We start from the raw sequence: 19648 nt of genomic DNA, 5'->3' as shown, positions 1-19648 counted from the left end.
GCTCGCTAACAGAGATGGCAATTTGGAAACTGTTGCTTTCTACCCTCAAGTGACTTGGTGAAAACATATGGCCCATAAAAGGTGATGCTCCTGCATCCTGCATTCCACTTAGTGCAGCTCCTTCAGACACTCCAATGAAAGGCAGAATAAAATTAATCAGTACAGACCACAGAGTATACTTAAAAGTTTATTGCTGAGCCCTTACTGACAAAAATTCAGCTGGAAAGCTTAAGTAATAAGCACTGAAGGTGGCTTAATGAGGGAGCGATCTAACATCAGAGGGAAAAAGCCTTGTAGTGAAACCATGAATACGGCCAGAAAAACAAGAATTACGCAGAGTCTCTCAAGGAGCGAGTAACAACCATCAAGTGATGGCAGCCGGAGGGATGCAGCCACTAGTGAACAAACAGCATGTGCACGCTGATGAGGGTTTTAAGTTTTGATGGTCTCTTTTACAGCAAAAAATATTGGATTACAAGACAAGAAGGAGCAGTCTGTAAAGGAAAGGAAGGTTGGTTGACAAAGAGGTGGGAAACAACTGAAAAGCTGCAATTACAACCCGGGCAGTAAGTTGGGACTGTGCATTCTCCTTCGCTTTCATCTTCCTACCTAACGGATATCCCACGGAGAAACAGAAGGGTTATGAAGTACCACAACGAACAGATGGATGAGCCTAACCACAAACTACAGGGTATTTCCTATGAAAAAACAACTGGCCCAGCGTAAATAGGATTTTAAAAAAAGAAAATTCAGTCCTTGCTTTCACCCTCATCCTTCCAATCCTGCCATTTATTTTCTTACTTATGCACGATAGGTTTCATACCATGGGTTGCCACCCTTGGAACTGACTACGTGAATAATATTTTTTTGAGGAAGAGAAACCCTGAGCTAAAACAGTATGGTGCAAAACTTGTGATGAAAACGTTCCCACTGCCACAAAATTGGAAGCTTTTGCCAAATAACAGGATGATATGAATTGATTTCAAAGGGAATTTCAGCTTCCAGTTTCTAGGAACGTCCTCATTAAAGCAACTGAAAAGGTGGAGTTAGCAACCTCTACCCTGGGTGATTTAATAGGATTTACTCAGCTATTTCTGTATTTGTGACTATAATTCTGGGCTGTTCTGTTGTGACACAAGAAATTAAGTATCTTAGCTTGCGGAGGTTCAGGGCAATAGGACAGCGTGCATGGAGGTGGTCACACACCACCACCCCACTCTCACCAAAATCTCCTCCGCCTGCCTTTTGCTCCCGCACCGTATTCAAGGATATTGCCTTCCTTATGACTTGTATGAGTTCACTGCAAAGCGCTCACTCTTCTCGGCTGTGCATTTGGGGAGATCCCATCAATGAAAGGTGGAAAAAACCACATGCGATATTACCATAGCACCTAAGGAGGAACGTTACAAGCAGCAGGGCAAGTGCAGCAGGGAATGCCACAGGAAACTGCTTTGCAAACAGCATCTGAATGCAGCTGTTTGGCACCGATACCTTAATAAGTAAAACCTTCTTTGCTTTGTCTGGTTCTCTAAGAGGTTTTTTCCATGCCTGTACTATGCGTGAGGCTCCCTGCCTGCTCATGTGTTTTTGCACCCCTGCTCAGCTGGGAACGTTTAGAGTCCACAGGTCTGCTGGTATCAATCTTGGCTGGATGGAAAGATAAAAAGACTCCAAGATATGACATTCCTACCTGTTTTATTAAGGCTGGTGGCACCCTGCGGCAAGGGTTGCTGTTACTGCGGGCATGGGGGAGTCAGTGGGGGGAGAATACACAGATGGGACAAATCCATGGAAAACTGCACTCCATTACTTCTCTTGCTCATGGCAGAATTACTTTGTCTTGGAGAAGGAGTTAACTCAGATACTTTGTTTTAGCCTGAAGTAGATCCTTCCCTAATTAGCCTTTTAAGGCATGGGCTTTTTCCATAACCCAGACAGCAGCAGGACCGTTTCCTACACCGACTCGTGAGTCGATGCTGCTGCACTCCAGCTCTGGCTTCTGCCACATCGACGCTCTGGAGCCACAGCTGGCATTACCATCACTACTGCAAGAACCACCAAGATTTCCATGCTCACGTGTTTGCTTTCACCAAAATCCCACTGCCACGAGAAGCCGAGGGAAGCTCTTCTCCAGGCCCTCCCATTCCCACCCGGCACCTTTCTGTACCCACCTGCCGCCTCTGACCCACCTGGAGCTCCCACCACCTCCTCCAACACCCACAGGGCCCCCCAAGAGCCTGCAATCCCATCGCGGCTATTGACAGAGAAAACCTGCACCTCCTGTTAGTTTGCATCAAAGCAGACAGGCATGCACCGTGAGTACAGCAGTCACGGCTCTTGCGAGATGTTTGTCACTTGCTTATGCGCCTAGATGCATAAGGGGGAAAAATGAGTCAGTCTGTGTACGCCAAACATGACTGATCTTAAAAAAACTTGGGTTTTGAAAGAAATTAAAACATTTCCAGCTTTACTCTATGAGTAAGAGCACAGTTGAAAGGTTCCCCACCTGCTCTTAAGCTAGTTATCAATACTGTGGCAATTTACTGGGGAATGGTAAGCACAGCTGTAAAAACTGATGAAGAAAGTCCATCTAAGCACACAGGGGATAGTTTTAGATTATCTAAAGACTCCCCAGAGATGCTCCGATTGCAGACGGGAAGAAAGCACAGACTCGGGTTCCTGGGTTAAACAGTTAACAGCCTGGGGGCAACCACCAGCCATGAAAGGCTGAAGTTCCAGAGGTCAGGGACTGCTTCCATTAACACCACGGCAGTGGGTTAAAACCCTTTTTACATATTTTGGGCAATGCTTTTTCCAGAGCAAGATCTGTCACTTCAAAAGGAGCAGACAATGCATATCTGATCTGAGCAAACACCAGTGCTCAAATTAATTTAATGCTTACATCTAAAACTAGCCTGCCTTTTTAAAACTAATTCCTCCAGGCTTTGACTCCGGCATGATAATATTTCTTGACGGTGAAGAGACTGCCCGTATAACAATATGGACCCAGAGAGTTTCATGATAGCCTTTCGCATGACTCCGGAGCTACTAGCAATACTGCTACGAAATGTTCCCAACTTTCAAACACCTCCGTAGATGGGGACACCAGCTCCGGTTTGGGAAGGACTAGTTAGCTACCTGAACCTGCCTCCTGCTACAGGTGGGTTTTTTTTTTTTTTGTTGTTGAAATTATTAAACTATGCCATAGGTCAGCACAGCCCCAAGGGTGAAACCTCGTTTCACCAGCAATATCAAAGTGCGTATGGGAAGAGTGCAGTTTAACGAGCTGGTCAGGTTTTGCCTCATTTTCATCGGTGAGGTTTTCTTGCAGCCATAGCCTACCAGGAGAGCGATGTTTCTGTGAAAAGCAGGGTAAGGGAGAAACTACCATCACAGCAACTCCCTACAGCCATTAATGCAAAGAATCCCAGTGCAAGGGCTCGTGCAGCTTGCTTAAAACCTGTTGCTGCAGAGGCATCTTCCCAACTTTCATTTAAACCATCCTCTTTGCAAAGCAAACCACAGACACAGGTCTCCAAGGCTAAGACAACAAACCACCACCACCAGTCTCTGCTCAGAGCATGTGCCGAGCAGGTCTCCGTGTAATACAGAAAGGAAAAGGCTGCTTACTCTGAGTGTCTTTGCGATCGGGGAAGGAGAGGACGGGGGAGAATCTGACTGAGCCTTCCTGCTGCGAGTATATTCTTTACTCCTGGTGTACAAGGACGACATGGCCTCTCGGGCTGTGTGTCTTTGAGAAGCAATACAAGTCTTGCTCTCCTGTCGCTCTACAGTGCTGGGCAGGTCCTTCTTCCAAGGTCAGAACAAACTAATTAAACTATTCACAGCTCTGGTAATTAAACCCTGCTGTTTAGGATGTATAATTTTAGGCATTAATCTGCTGCAGGGAGAGCTGAGGCTCCACAATGCTTCTTGTCCAAGAAGAAGAAGAGAAAGTGTCAAAGACTCGCTGTGCTCCAGCGCTGGGTGTTGCTCCGTGCCAGCCTCACCGGCCGGGCTCCGTCCCAACTTCTCCGCAAAAGGACATTTCCCCTCGTCCAGAGCGTGTGCCGCAGGACCAGAGCGATCTCCCCCCAAATCTGCAGGAGGCAAAAACTCCCGGCTCAAGAGAGAGAGCTGGAAAACCAGCTGGGTTTATCTAGACGCAAAGCTTTTGCCAAAAAAAAAAAAGGGGGTGGGGGGGAGAGAAAAGAAAACCAAAACCTGTTTTACTCCGGAGTGCTGCTGCGAGCTCTCTGCCGTCACCGCACAGAGCTGCATGCTTTAAGCGAAACACAAAAGCATAAATCAGGAACAAACGCTGGTTTGGAAAGGGGCAGTCCAGATGAAGTTGTGTTTTGTTCCGTCCTCCTCCTCCTCCTCCTCCCGGGCGCCGTTACCCACGCAGGCTTCTCCCGCCCGCCTGCCGCTGCCTTCTGACATTCCAGATCCTGACTCGCTCCGCGAGGAATGCTGGAGGGCAGCCAGCAGCAGCGATTCACTTTCAGCTTGGGATTTGGGCTGCTACTTGTAGGGAAAAAAGGGGAAAAAAAAAAAAAAGAAAAAAAAAAGGGGGGGAGGGAGGGGGAGGGGAGAAAATAAAATAACTTACAAGCTCCCAAGGCCTGCCGGGCTTCGAGCGGGAGATCGGAGGCAAATCGACAGCACTTTGCAAAGCTTAAATTCCAGCACGCATTTTACGGCTGTGACAAAGGGAGATACTTTAAAGGACACGGAGCAGTTCATACCATTAAAGGGAGGACACACGCAGCACAACAGGATTTTTGTTGTTTGCTCATAAGCCTGTTTCGAGCTGCGAGAAGGCCACGCAGAGCTTGTGTAATGTACGCTCATTCAAACGAGCGTTTGGGATGGAGGAGGAGGAGAGAGGAGCTTGGAGAACAGGAAAAAGGGTGGGGAGAGCATGTACCTCTTGCAACAAACTTCCAGCTAGCTGTTTGCTGAGCTGTGCTGCTGCCGCACAAGCTAGCTCACTGGAAAGCCGCTCTTTGCAGTGTCTCAGAGATGGCAAGATTGTTCACTGCAAAGGCAAGTGGATGTCCCTCGTGTCCCATCTAAATAAGCACATGGGATGTTCATTTGAAAAACACCCTCAAACACACAGTGGGTGCACTGATTTAATAGCTCTCATACACTAAATACAGGCTTGCAACTATAAGGTTGCAAATCTGTGTTTTTCTTTGCCGGAAAGGCATCAGCCCAGGTATCTGCACTAGACCAGTTCCAGTAAGGCAGCATTAACGAACCAGTACCACCCCGAAGGATGTGTCCTCCTCCAGATTCATTCACACCCACCCGAAGCAGCTACTGACCAAGTCGCCGGGTGCCTGGAGTTAACCTATCTGCAGTGCACGTTCCGCTCCAGCTCCACAGGCTGCTTTATCATGAAAGCTTTCCTAGCAAGTGCAGAAGAATACCTATATGAAAGTATTTTAAGAGTATTACTACACTTGGATACCTCTCTGTTGATCTGAAACATTGCCCCTTTTTTGCACACTGCTTGGCAACTGTGTAATTTTACTGACATACAGTAAGTTTGACTGACATACTGACCCACCCTTGGGGAAGGGTGCTTGCAATAGCAGCTGCATTCATTTCTCCTGCCATCCAGCATCTGCGCTATCCAGGGGCGATGCAGCATCGCTGTGTGACCACGGAGAGAGGGAAAGGGGGCTGCCAGATTGTCCTTCTCTAGGAAAGTCACTTTGAGATCAGGTTTCTACTTGATACCTCATCACGAGGAAGGAAGGGGTTCATTATTCACTGACTGCATGGGGTGGGGGGGAAGTTTGGAGAGGTCTAATTCTGCCTGGCAATATTTCTGCATTCCCTTTTAAAGGTATGGAAATTGAGTGCAGACACACAAGAAGGTAGTGACAGGCACCCCGCTGCTCCAGGAGACTGTGGCAGGACCTTGATCTTTCCAGCTTCCATCTGTTGCACTCATCACCCCAACCCTCCACCTCTCCCAGCAGTCTGGAGTCCGACTGCTGTACAGCGACAACAAGGTAATTCAGACATTTTAAATGCATATTTATATAGCTTGCACACGCGGGTGATGCTTTTGCACTAGTCTCAGTTTCTGGGGTTTCAAAACAGTACGAGTAATTGAAACTGGGCTAACCCGTGTGGCCACCAGCAGACTGGAGTGTCTCAATCACAATTACAAGGCTGACAAAGCCCAGCTTAGTCACCAAGGTGGAGTTAAACAGCTCTGAATTGCAGCATTTTGCCTCCCCTCCCATCCAGTCCTAAATGAACCATTGCCACATCCCTCCATGGTCACGTTTCTGCTGAGGATGGGCGGGAAAGCTCCAAAATCAACATTTCAGTACAGAACTCACAGCCTGAGCCTCAAACCAAAACAAAAACTGAGCTTTATATTCCCTACTAATTAAAAGTTAATTAGACATCCAGTGCAGATGCCTCACAGATTGACAAAACACATCTTGGTGGACAAAAACTCGTTTTAAAGAGAAGGGGTGGCATGAGAATTAGTATCCTTATTAGCCAGGAGAAAGACAGCAGAATGAGATGCAATATGGCAAAACATGCCGGGTTTCATCATTATTTCAACAAAGGTGCCTAATTTATGGGTTTCTTCCTGCCGTTTTGTACGGCTGACTTTCAAGTTTTCCCCTGTGTAAGTATGAAACCCGACTCTTCCTTTGCAGTGCTGTTGTCCTGATGTTTGTAATATTCAAGGTCATGGTTTAGATCTGTTTCTGTCTGTTAAGGGTATTCCTCAGTAAGAAACAGTAGCCTGGTCTGTGCTATAGCTGTGGTGCTGCTTGCTTTGCTAAGGAGTATTTATACAGCTACCAGAAAGACCTGCAAAAAACCGCGAGCACTTCCACAACCACTGGCCACAAACCCCCGAGACTGCCCAGGCTGTAACTCCACGCTGCAGCGTATTTCTGGGCAACATCACCTTAAATTCTTCTCATCTTTGAGTACAGCAGCACAACTGTACTACAGTACAGTGTATTTCCTATACTTAGAGCAATGGTCTTGACTATGATCACTCTTTTCAGACATCTCTCCTTTTCCTTTGTGATGGCTGTCCTCTCCTTTCCTTTGGTAATGACACCTGTGTTTGCACCCAATTTTTTTAATTAGTTAGAGAGGAGGACCCATATCCAAGAAAATGACATACCAGAAAAAGGACGAAGTGCTGAGCTAAATATTGTGCTGAGGGGAAAAACACAAACACCCCTTTTAACTGGTTGAAAATCTTCACCTACAGAATGTGACCATGATAAAATAAGTTTAAGCAGCACTGTAACTTTCCAACCTGCAGCAGACAAAAATGGCAAACAAAGCTAGGAGTTAAAGCCAGAGCTGCAGAGTGATGCTCACGGGTGATGTGAGCCCACGGCATGCTCTCTCGGAGTGCAGAGGAGAAGGAAAGGAGAAGCCCCCTTGGGAGATGAGAATTCTAATAAAACTTGAAGGATGAGGGAGAGTAGTTGGTATTTTTGGAATAAATTATCCCCAAACTATCTTCTCAAAGTCCTAGCTGTCATTTTCCACATCAGCTTTACCACACTCTGTTGTGCATCGCTGCATTACTTCCCATTCAGCTGACTTCTTTCATTCATAGCCAAACCTCCGTATCTCCCCAGCGCAGGCACGTATTGAAGAGCCCGTTGGCATCTCCAGCTACAAGGCTCAGCTGATGGAGGAGCTGAGCTGACGACATGAACTGGAGCTACACAGCACCAGGATGCTCTTCACACCGCATACCTTCCCACAGGGCCTCCTTGGCTACATTTGTGAAATTAAACACAGCCAGGGACCATCGCTGCCCACCAGCACACAACCCTGCAGACCCCTGAGCTGTTGGAAGGTCTCTGGCATCGTCTTGTCCTTGGCCAACCAACACTCTTCCACGTACAACTTGGGTGCTTGTGTGGACCATTCCCAATGGGTGCCTTAGACACAGCCACACCGATTTGGAGGGTAAGAGGGCTCAGTAACATGGACACGCCTTCATTGCCAGCCGGCCTCAGTGCCAGAGACAGTTTAAGTTAGGTACACTGGGACTAACACACTCAGCCTTTGAGGATGGCTCTCACTGGTGGCACAGCCCTTTCTGTGACCTTCTCCTACGCTGGGCCAAGCAATGCAAGAACAACAGGGCTGTACTGCAGGGACACAAGATGCGAATTATAACCCAACTGGGCAAGCAGTGAGAGGGAGAGGCGGGCAACACGATTCATAGTCTCCTTTGAACCTATTGCTGAGACCATTTTGCTCACTTTTCTTTGAGAAGGAGAGAACTCCCCGTAATTGCTTAGTGCAACCCCAGACACCGCTCATACTCTCTCCACAGAGTTTAGTTGTTCGCTATTCAATTAAAAAAGTCTTCACAACCCTCACTTCTGGATTTCCCACCTGCACGAGCAGAGTGCGCCGAGTCATGTTCCAGTCCAGGGAAACACTGAAATTTGTAATTCATATTTTATGCAATACTTAATTCTAAAGCCACATCCATTCGCATGACACTTCTCTGGAGAAACACAGCGAAACAAACTATCCTGGCAGTTGCTTCCAAGAGCCAGGCTACAAAGCCACTATATGCCCATAAAATAATTGTTCTGGGTCTAAAGTAGTTCTGTAAGAAATCCAGAGAAACTTATTTTAAACATGAAAAACCCATTAACTATTGAACTATTGACACGGGCTATAGAGAACAGAGTCAAAATTAGATTTCCTGTTGCTTTTATGTTACTGGACTGGCATACAAAACTGAAATCCATAGTGTAAGAGTACTGTACCTCCCCTTTGTAGTAACATTTATACTGGGGGCAAAGCTTAGTAAATCCTGTGATTCCCTTCACCTCAGGATGTCCTGTATTTGTGATTATTTAAGCCCTAAATAACATGCAGTCTTTGCACACACTAAACGGTACCACTGCTTTGTCCCTAGAAGAGTTTCTTACTTGCCTTGTCTTCCGATCAGATCTTGTCTTCCGATCTGTCCAAATCGGACACGAGCGTTTTATTTGCAAAGGAAAAGCCCGTGATCAGTCTGAGATTGGGTCTGACAAGCCAGGAACACTGGTTTGTTTTAACATGCAGGGCTCCAGGGTGAGACGAATGGTTACAGTACCAGTGATTACTGCACCTCGGGTACCTGCACACCAGTCGTTTCTTCCTCTACATGGGATCTTGCAGTAAAAAGTCTCTACATTATTACCAAAACGTTTGGAAAGGAATTCACCTGCAAAGAAAAGGCTGAGTCTTGTAAACCCTCCTGCTCTCACATCTTTATTCACTGTACCCATTGCTTTTTGTGCAAAGAAATTCTGCTGGTTCTGTAGAGAAACTGTTCATTTCAGTGCATAATGAGTCAATTTGGAATTAGCAGCGCTGTTACTTAACCCAGGAGATGCGACGAAAAGCCAGTCTTTAAAAGTTGTAATAATAAATCTTTTTTGTACAGCTAACTCTTATCTATGAACTGTAATCCAGTTTGCAGATACAGTGTAAGAACCCAGAGGGCTGAAGAGCGGCTGCCGTTATGTGGGACAACTCAGGGTCAAAGCTGTAGCAGCTGTATTCACCGTAATACCCAACCTACTATTATTTTGGATAATGAAAAGTTGATTGAAAATACATGCTATATAAAAACCACTTTAAAACACTGTAAATAAATCACTTTAAAATTATATGCAAGCTTTAACAGGTTCAGTTATAGCTTCGCAGGGTTTATTTAGAACTGAAAAAGGCAGTAATGGTTATGTTCGGCAACAGAAGGCTGAAGGGCTGTAGCAAAGAAATTATTGGTCAGGCAATAAGCTGTGTTGTAAACGTGATGTGAAGGCACTGCAGCAGTTTGCCATAAATGGAATACAAACTGTAGAAGTGAACAGGCTCTCATCTGCAGTGCACTGACTAGGATTCCCATGAGCAGATCTGGCGTTATGTCTCGCAGATAGGAAGCAGAGGAAAGGATCTTCCTCTCCTCCCAAACACACACAGCAGCTCACAGTCTATAATTGCACTTATAGCATCATACTTCCCCCACTTTTTATTCCCATCACTAAATTTATCATAAAAAGGCTGGAAGCTATACCCATTAGGCATACCTGGATTAGCATTAAGCAGTAGAAGCAGATAATTTTAGTGTGGGCTGAGAATGGCACATTTTAAATATAAAACTTCTGAATTCTTTTCTTTTTGCTTTCTTACAAATATAGAAAATAAAAAGCAGTAGTGAAGAGAGTTAAAAAAGCACCATCCTGAGCACAACATCTTTTTGGCACTTGTACGTGTCAAACTATGCATGCAGGAGAAGTCTTCCAGCAGTTCTGTGCAGCAGAATTGAGTCTTTGGAAGAATGGACAAGGTGCCTTGAACACTCAAATCCAGCGTTTGTAGCAGGATGAGAAGCAGGGGTGTTCACCAACACCTCTGGGGACCTCCCTAGCTTCTGAAGTTGAGAACTGAATTTAAAGAGAAGATTGCAGAAGAGGGAGAAGGATTTCATTATCCTGAGTTCATCATCTCCAGAAGGGATGATGGCGAGAGGTTACAGAAATGGATGGCAATGGTAGCAATAATCAGCAACAATAAAACAACGCTGCAGCAACAGACTCCTGTTAGAGGGAGACAAATGTGGCAGTCACTACTTTGCCAAAAATAAATGTCTCCGAGACCACAGATTTGATTCTATTCAAGGCTGTAAATGCAACCACAGTTACAAACCCAGAGGCCTGGGGCAACCCCAGCACTGCGTATTTTCATGCCATAATCCTCACGATGTCTACACACCAGTGGGAAGACTGATGTCTACAGATAATTTGCTTCATGTCCACCCAAAACCTGGCTCTGTCTTTTCACAGTCAAGCTTCCTTCACAAACTCAATACCATGTTTTGTTCAAAAAAAGCAGCATGATAAAATCTGGAGAGCTGCTTTCCACTGTCCACTCAGAAGTCCAGTTTAGAGCATTGCTCATGCCAAAAATCAAGTGATTTCATCGAGTTACTACCATTAAGGATAAAGCAGTGTTAGAACATAATATTTTCCAGTCGAAGTCGTTCAGCAGTCGCGCTCTGCGAGTGTTCAGACAGGTTCCCTCTTCCCCCATCCAGCTTTCTTGCAAAGGATGAAGCAGCACAAACATGCTGAGTTACAAAGGGGAATGTAGCAGAAATTTGCAAAGATATTAACAGGCCGTGTCAGGGAAACTGAGAAAGCAAACACTAATATAAGAACCAGATGTAAACATAGCTACTCCAAGCTAAGGGACTTTCCAAAATATGACATAGAGAAATAGAAATCTCAGGGCACTCACAACAGTCATGATCCATTTTGCTCTTTATCTAAATTCATCAGATTCTGCATACCTCCCACCCGCCCCAGCCACTCCACGGCTGTAAAACCTTTCTGTTAGCTTGTCTGTGGTAGCAACCGGCTGACACAGACCAATATTCTAGTGCCACTGGCCAAACAGATGTATAACTTCAACACATTGCTATCTAACTATGCTTCAAGCCTATTTCTGGCCTTCCTTCAACAGCAGCAGTTTGTGGTGCAGAAAGTTATCTTCACTCCCAAGGATGACATCTAGGAGCAATGAAAAAAAGCCTATATATACACATATATATAAAACCAACCCACAACAGTGTCCAGCATTAGCTACATGCTAGGTACCTACTATAATGAGTAACAAAAATGTGCCAAGGTGTGAATTAAACCAAAGCTGGTGGGAAATTCCTGCCAGGAGGAGTTTTGCAGCTTAAGGATTCTCCATCTTGACATACCAAGTAATGAAGTAACTTCTGCCAAACGATGTTACTTCTAGCAGGGAAACTCACGTCCAAAAGCAAAAAACTAACAATGACTTTCCCAATATGAGGCTTCTTCTGAAGAGAAGCATGTGGGAGGATATAAACTCAGAACAAAAAGTGACCTTTTAAAGACAAGGGGGACAAACAGCATCACCATGCTTGCATCACTGGAACGCACAGTTTTTCCTACAGTGGTAGTTTCCAAAGGATATTTTATTGCCAGGGAACTTGACTTCAGTTTTCCAAACAAATTTAGATTACTCTTCAATTCCTTGTTAGCCATCTGGTGATACAGCTTCTGCTTTTTGCTCCTTCTGGACATATCTGGGAGATAAATCATTTACTACCTAAACGTGAGACCGCACCATTCTGCACGGTACATCCGGGCAACAAGGACTATCGGCCTCATAGGGGCTTTGCCACAGAGCCACAAAGAAGCATTCATCAGCAGACTGGTGAGAAGGGCTTTAGAAAGGAAGCACTGAGTATGACAGATTCCAGTGACATCTGCTGAAGCCATCTCCTATTGCATGCACAAGTCACCTATTCTCCAAGGCAGACAGCCATGTCAACACGACACAGCCATTAAGGGCTACCCAGACATCTACTGCTGGATACAGGAATTTTAATCCAGCAGATCAGATTTTCTGGAGGATGTCTTCAACCACATCAGGAGAGACATCCTCCCCGCAGCCTGCTGGATGGCTGACAACAAAGTATGATCATCAGCTCCCAGAGGGGCAGAGAACCTGCTATAAGTAGTTAAGCAGTTAGAGATATTTTCCCTTTCCATAATTTTGAGCATGTCATGATGAGATAGAGTTCGACAGTTTCAAACAAAAATTAACATGATGCTCCATTACATGTATAAGCACAAACATATGCTGTTAACCTTTAAAAAGTCAAAAATTATAAACACAATTAGACATAAAACAATAGTTAGATTTGTTCTGTCTTTGGGATATTGTCCAGGGAGCAATGCTGTTCCTCAGGCCAACGGGTCTAGGAACAGACACACTGAACGTGACTGGTCCTGTCTCCTGGCATGGCCGCGCTGCATCCACGCTGCACTGGAGGTGGAGATGCATACACAGGTGCTGATCCTGCTGCCACCCTCTCCACCGCACTGCTCCCAGTCCCTTCTGGGAAGAAAGCAAAAGGATCCCAGGACACCTGTGAGATAGCTGCCATGTAGGCAAAGGGACACGACCCTGGGGTGAAATGGGATAACTTGAACTGACTGCACAGACCTCCCAGCGATGCCTGCAAAAGCCAAGGTATCTGGTGGGTATCCCATGCATTGCTAACCTCAGCTCCACTGCTTCAGGAGAAATTACTTGCTGACAACTGAGAAAGATTAGTCACCTCAGACTACACTGAAATTGCGAGAGTAATTTACTAAACAAGAAGTTAAAGCACAAAGTTACCTTAAATAGTTATGAGCCCATGACCTTGTAAATCATTCCTGGAGGACTCGCTATTTTGCTTCATCTTCCTGGGACTCACAGATTGGATTTTAGCTGGTTTTGTGTTACTCACCTCCATCATGGACACTGCTTCACATTACACATTCCTAATTCAGCAACTCGGTGAATTAGAGGAATTAACCTGAACACATTTAGCTGTAACCCTGTAGTCTGCATAGCAGACTGGGATTGCTTGGCTTTAAGCACAAACAATATCTTTTCCCAGAGCTGTAAGTAGGAACTGGGCAGCCACGCTGATGATTTAAACGCTCTATCAACAGGGACAGTAGTAGACAGCAAGTCTGATGCCCTTCTCAAAACATTAAGGTTAAGAAAAATCAACAAAAGCATATTAGGCTGGAGAACTTATGAGGCAAATCATCTGTGCAGATGTGAAAATTTTTTTGTAGAAATATCTGCAGAATGAATTTTAATTTCTATAGTATCTTGCCCCTCCACCTCCCAAAGAACCCAGGGCAGTCCGAACACAATGAAACTGTTCTTCACCACATTTAAAGCTCTATGACAAAACAATAGCTCATGCTCTTGCAGCAATTTTCTGCTATTTTAGACTCAACTTTATATTGCTAGTTATACACATATTAAAGATCTCCTTTCCTTGCAGCATACACAACCCATTATAGCATTTTGTTTATAAACAGGACTAAACAGAGCCAATCTCTTACAGCCTTACATTACACATAATTAAATGCTCTATAATTTAACTATAGTCACGCAAGTGACGCACAGTACCACCTACGTTACCTTGGACATGGGCCAGATAGCTTCCCTCCCACATCACACTGCATCTATGCTAGAAGTAAATATTCAAGGGTAAAACCAGGGAAAAATACTTGCATCCTTAGTCCCCAAAAGGGACCCTGGGCTAGTAGCAATAAGGCGTAGGATGAACAGTACCATATAGTGCTATCTAGATTAAAAGATTTTACTTTCTTATCAGCTAGCAAGAAGTTCACCTATTTTGTTCCCTTTTAGTAGTCAACTTTCCCTTGTATCTCAGCAAAACAGCGCAGCCCATGAAGACATACCTTACCATATTAGGTAATCTGAGTCCAGAAAGTGGAGGACTCGGAGCCTTCCTCAGCTTAAAAAGACAGTCCACAGGCATGTCTTCAGCCTGCACAGCACCACGCTTCACTGTGCTGCATTGGGGAAAGAGGGCAATAAAATAGTGGGATCCGGGGTAGCTGCTAGGACTGCTAGGGCTCCCAATATATGCAGTCTGGCTACGACAAGCAAGTCACAAAACACTAACTAAAGCTATTTCTGATCTTTTAGTTGTTTATCAAGCCCATCTTTTAAAAAAGGTAAACAGCACGATTACAAAAGCTAAACTGGAAGTGTCTGTGGAGGATAAAATGCCACTAAAAGCAAAAATATAGGTGAGAAATAGAACATACCAAATCAGGACTCCCAAATCATAACTCTGAAACAGCTATAACATTAAGACATTTAGTTTGCATAAGGAATTTTCCAGTTCATTGGTCTTCCCTTAGAATTCATGGAATCAAGCTTAGATATTTAGTCCTTCTAAGACAGAGATTTAGTTTTTATTAGTATCCAGTTACATCTGGTGATTTCACGTTAATAGTACAATTAGGCAGAACACGTAATACTTACAAAACAGAGTGGGCTTGAACAGCGTTTTGCAGAATTTAGAATACTCGTGTTTTGTAAATCAAAGTACAGGGAGACAAGAATGGAGCCTATTTAATACACTTAGTGTGACTGTGATCCATAATCATATGTTTCAGTGTTATTCCTGCATAAAAGTTAATTCCATTAATGTGTCTGGGTTTTATACTGTGCTATACAGACTGTCCTAGAAGAAGTTCATGAGAACAGATGTTTTCTATGGCACTTTTACTGCCCAGAAATTGTTACTTTACCAACATGACACTCAGTGCATTCCCCTGTATTTAAAGCTTTCCCTTGATGAACTAGCTAACACACGGGTGAGGCACATTTGTCATGCCACCAAAGAGAAAGGCAAGGAGATAAAATTCTTTAAATGATTACAAACATTTTTCTGTTATGTATGGTATGTCATTTAAAAAACACTTTTCTTCCGAATTTGTTCCCCATTTCTCCTGCTGTGTAATAGCAATGGCAGAAGTCAGGTATAAGTCAAAGCCAGAAGAGCCAGGGATAAGGAAAACCCTCTCCAAAATGTAACATTGAACCATTCTCTTTAGTCTTCACCATTATCCTTCAATTGCTGCATCCCAAACTAGAGCCACTGATTTATATCTGCACTGATTGTATTGCGTTTGTACGCACTGGCCCCGCCATGGACGAATCCTCGCTGATATTTCACAGTCCCTGCCTTGCAGGGAGCAGGAAAGGCTTCCTAATGCCAGCCTACCCCCATGGCTCAGGCTGGCACTGCTAACGGGATCTTTTGGACTCTCACAGTTTTTAATTTCTGAGAAAGAGAGACTAGACTGTGGCCAAACATTTTCCCCCACCTCTGGTTTGAGCTCAGGTTTCCCCAGAACGAACAAAGGCTCTTTCCTCTACATATCCTTCCCAGTGGAACCACGCAAAACACTCTCCTAAAGCTGCTCCCCCAGAGGCTTTTTCCAGCTGAAGGCCTTGTGCCCTTGAACATTTATTCCACAATAAAACTTTGTCTGCTCTTCCAACTTTCCACAATGCATCCAAGCAGTCTGCATCACAAGGAGAAAGGCAGGGCTGGTAGCAAAACATTTGAAGGTTGCCTGACACATCCTATTAGGAGACTGCTCGCAGTTGCCTAAAACTCAGCCAAAGCGTCTGGGCTGGTTTCCCACGCTGGTGCTCATAAGTTTCAGCCAAAATAATTCATCCACTTCTGAGAACTGCAACAACATGTATTAGCTCCTTTTTAAAAAATTGCATCTACCTTTCCTTTGCTAAACTCCAGCGCTGCATAGTTTGGAGGGAATTCGAGTAGGGCCTTTTTTGGCTCCCATGAAAATCCTCCTAATATCAGCCAAGATATAAACACCGGAGGAGAAAAATAAGTGCAGTCCTTGGGGGTCTGCAACTAAAATGGGACACTTTAGTGTGTTCACGTTCACAATTCTGATAGCACCCGCCATTCTAGAATTATTATTATTATTGATGAATTAATGATTATTAATTGTACTTCCCATTTGAAATTAGAACTGAAAGCAAGTAGCTGCTCTGTGGCTCTTGCCAAGCTGATGACCAGTTAGCAGGACAGAAATCTCTGATTTGGATGTAAAATAACCTGGGGAAGAATGATCAAGTGACATGACGCAGGAGGCAAGCAGTAAAGAAAATGAACTGGAAACTGGATAAAAACAAGAGGACTGGGAGAATGGGAAGACCAGCACCATCGGAGTGGAAGGAGAGTCTAAACCAGGGCCTAACGTACGTGAGGTGTGTAAGAACGCAGGGGAATGTCGCCATAAAGCACGCGTGCAAAGGGCCAAGGGAACCGAAGGGAAGTTGCTCTGCTATTAGATGGGAACCCACAAGAAAATTGTGGGAAGTATAAGACAAAAGGATTCCTTTCTATTAACTTGGGGAAAAACAGCATCATTAATTGTAAGAGATTCAGTGACCCTGAATTTTTGGGCAGGAACATATGGTGGGTTCTTACAAAGTGCGGTTTTCCCATTTACAAGAGTGGCGAGGACTGTACTCAGTAGTTTTCATCAATTTTAGGACTAGACTCTAGGAAGCCTCCCAACCTGCAGCCTCAGATACTCTTTTGTCTTCATTTAGCTAATCTGGGACAGCTTCCCAGAAGAACAAGACATTCCCAGCAAGTCCAAAACATGACTGCTGGAAACAAGGTGTCCCTATTATTATTACTTTTTACACATTACAAAATACCCCTCCTTCAGTTTTACTGTGCGATGGCAGAAATGTCAAAGCAATTTTGAGGATGATAAAACGGCTGAATCTTTCATGCAGGGTAAGTGGAAGATTTAAGGAAGCTGTGTACCCCTACGAACAGAAACTCCTGTGGGAAGAGCTGGGCTACTCGAAGCAGGTGGTGCTTCTGTGGGAAGGAATATCCCATGATTCACGTTGCAAAGTAAGCGCTGGGAAAGCAAAGGCTGGCACTGAAAGATAAGCACATGCTAAGAGCCATCCCAGCACCACGTGAGTCTCTGGTCCCCACAAGGCTCACCGTGACTTTACCCCATTTTGACCGAGTATTGCAAAAAGAAAAACAAAAATATACTCTGAAGAGCATTACTGAAAATTTTCAGCAAAGAACCAGTTAACTTTTCAATAAAATGATGCTTCAATCACTCTACTGAATTGCAAAGTATGTGGAAAGACTACGGTAAATACAACATTTTCTGGCAAAGATTAAATGTCACACAAGCAGGCTGACCCCTAAGCAACCTTAGATTTGCTATTTTTCCCAGGTCTTGCACATCATGCTTTAATAGTATGGAAATGTATTTAGCTTTAACATTGTCAGAGTAAGCCACATTGTCAGGCTCAAATGTGTTTTAGACAAAGACAGACAAAACCAAAAGAAACCAAGGCAATTTGGAAGGACTCAATAATTATTATAAAAGAAAAGAAAGGGCCTCGAAGGATAATGAGACTATTGCAAGAACAGGGGAACAATGAACAACCTCTGATGTGTTGCTTGCCAAGACAATTTCCCACAAGAAAACAAATCCATGAGGAGACAAGAGTGCAGATTTTAGAAATGCAAAACATACTGTCCAAAATACCAGCGTCAGGGTGATTCTGAGATACAAGGTCATGCGCCTTCCTCGGGACACCTGACAGCCACGCTCCCCAGCCATGGCAGCTTCTGACAGCGCTCTCAGTAAGGCACTCACCCCTGCTTCTGCTCCAGCCCTTCCAGGTTTGAGAACTGCCTATGCAGCTCACAAAGAGCCAACTTTTAAACTTAGGCCAGCCTGTAGATATTCTTTATCTTTCAGATGAGAAATCAGTAAGCAATTTGCTGCTCAGAACTACCGCCCAGTTCACACTCGGCTCCTGAACAGAGCCTGAACCTCTCGTATAAACAAGAATAAAGCCGTAGAAGACTTCTTGCCACCAACACTCAAGAGTGATACACCAACTATTTAGACATATGCTTTCACTTACCCGAGTTTCCTTCAATTCCTCATTTCCATCAACTTCATCATCATCCTAGGATGAAAAGCAAACAATATAATTAGGCAGCCTTGGAGACAACAAAATTTTATCACAGGAAGATAATGTATTGCTTATGATTTGATGTTAAAGCTAAGAACACTTCTGTCAAAAGAAATGCCTGTCTAGATGCTTTTGGCTGATTATCAGATCAGGTTTGGTAACCTAACGGCTATTTAGAAGATCTTGGTACTGGGGACAGAATTACTCTCGAGATAGCTACTGTAATTTGAATGCTCCCGAAAAGTCAGTAGGAGAAGTATTTCCTTAATACACTTAGGGAACAAATCTGACAGTTTGGAGGACTGCACGTCTGAAATGTCGACATAAACGACATTTGAATGTCGACATGACTTTCAAAGAACATCCTCCACTTCAAACAGAATCCAGGAGAAAAGACTAGTCATGCCATCCAGCGGGACCTGGACAAGCTGGAGAAGTGGGCCCATGTGAACCTCATAAGGTTCAACAAGGCCAAGTGCAAGGTCCTGCATCTGGGTTGGGGAAGCTCCCAGTATCAATACAGGCTGGGGGATGAAGGGATTGAGGGCAGCCCTGTGGAAAAAGACTTGGGGGTACTCATGGGTGAAAAACTGGACGTGAGCTGACAACGTGCGCTTGCAGCCCAGAAAGCCAACTGTATCCTGGGCTGCATCACAAGCACCGTGGCCAGCAGGTCGAGGGAGGTGATTCTGCCCCTCTGCTCTGGTGAGTTCTGCCCCCCTGCAGTACTGCGTCCAGCTCTGGAGTCCCCAGCACAGGAAAGACATGGACCTGTTGGAGCGGGTCCAGAGGAGGGCCACAAAAATGATCAGAGGAATGGAACACCTCTCCTGTGATGGAAGGCTGAGAGAGTTGGGGTTGTTCAGCCTGGAGAAGAGAAGGCTCTGGGGAGACCTTATTGCAGCCTTTCAATACTTAAAGGGGTCTTGTAAGAAAGATGGGGACAGACTTTTTAGTAGGGTCTGTAGCGATAGGACAAGGGGCAACGGTTTTAAACTAAAAGAGGGTAGATTCAGACTAGATCTAAGGAAGAAATTTTTTACGATGAGGGTGGTGAAACACTGGCACAGGTTGCCCAGAGAGGTGGTCGATGCCCCATCCCTGGAAACATTCAAGGTCAGGTTGGACGGGGCTCTGAGCAACCCGATCGAGTTGTAGATGTCCCTGCTCATGGCAGGGGGGTTGGACTAGATGG

At 44.7% G+C, this 19648-nt stretch overlaps 1 protein-coding gene across 5 annotated transcripts in view; it reads right to left on the bottom strand.

Annotated features, from left to right (window-relative positions):
• Window positions 1–19648, bottom strand: part of PPP1R12B (protein phosphatase 1 regulatory subunit 12B) — a 126580-nt gene that overhangs the window by 27094 nt on the left and 79838 nt on the right. For 3 of the 5 annotated variants that reach the window (XM_072845013.1, XM_072845014.1, XR_012039563.1), the window contains one exon: window positions 18403–18447. In XM_072845013.1, coding sequence (XP_072701114.1) covers window positions 18403–18447 — 45 coding nt within the window. Of the gene's footprint in view, window positions 1–3630; window positions 4194–4224; window positions 4474–4612; window positions 4839–18402; window positions 18448–19648 lie in introns of those variants that run through there. The other 2 variants (XM_072845017.1, XM_072845015.1) reach the window with 2 other exon arrangements.

Source organism: Ciconia boyciana, chromosome 23 (genome assembly GCF_034638445.1).
Source record: "Ciconia boyciana chromosome 23, ASM3463844v1, whole genome shotgun sequence".
NCBI classification, from domain to species: Eukaryota; Metazoa; Chordata; class Aves; order Ciconiiformes; family Ciconiidae; genus Ciconia; species Ciconia boyciana.
This window is presented reverse-complemented; position numbering and strand designations above follow the sequence as displayed.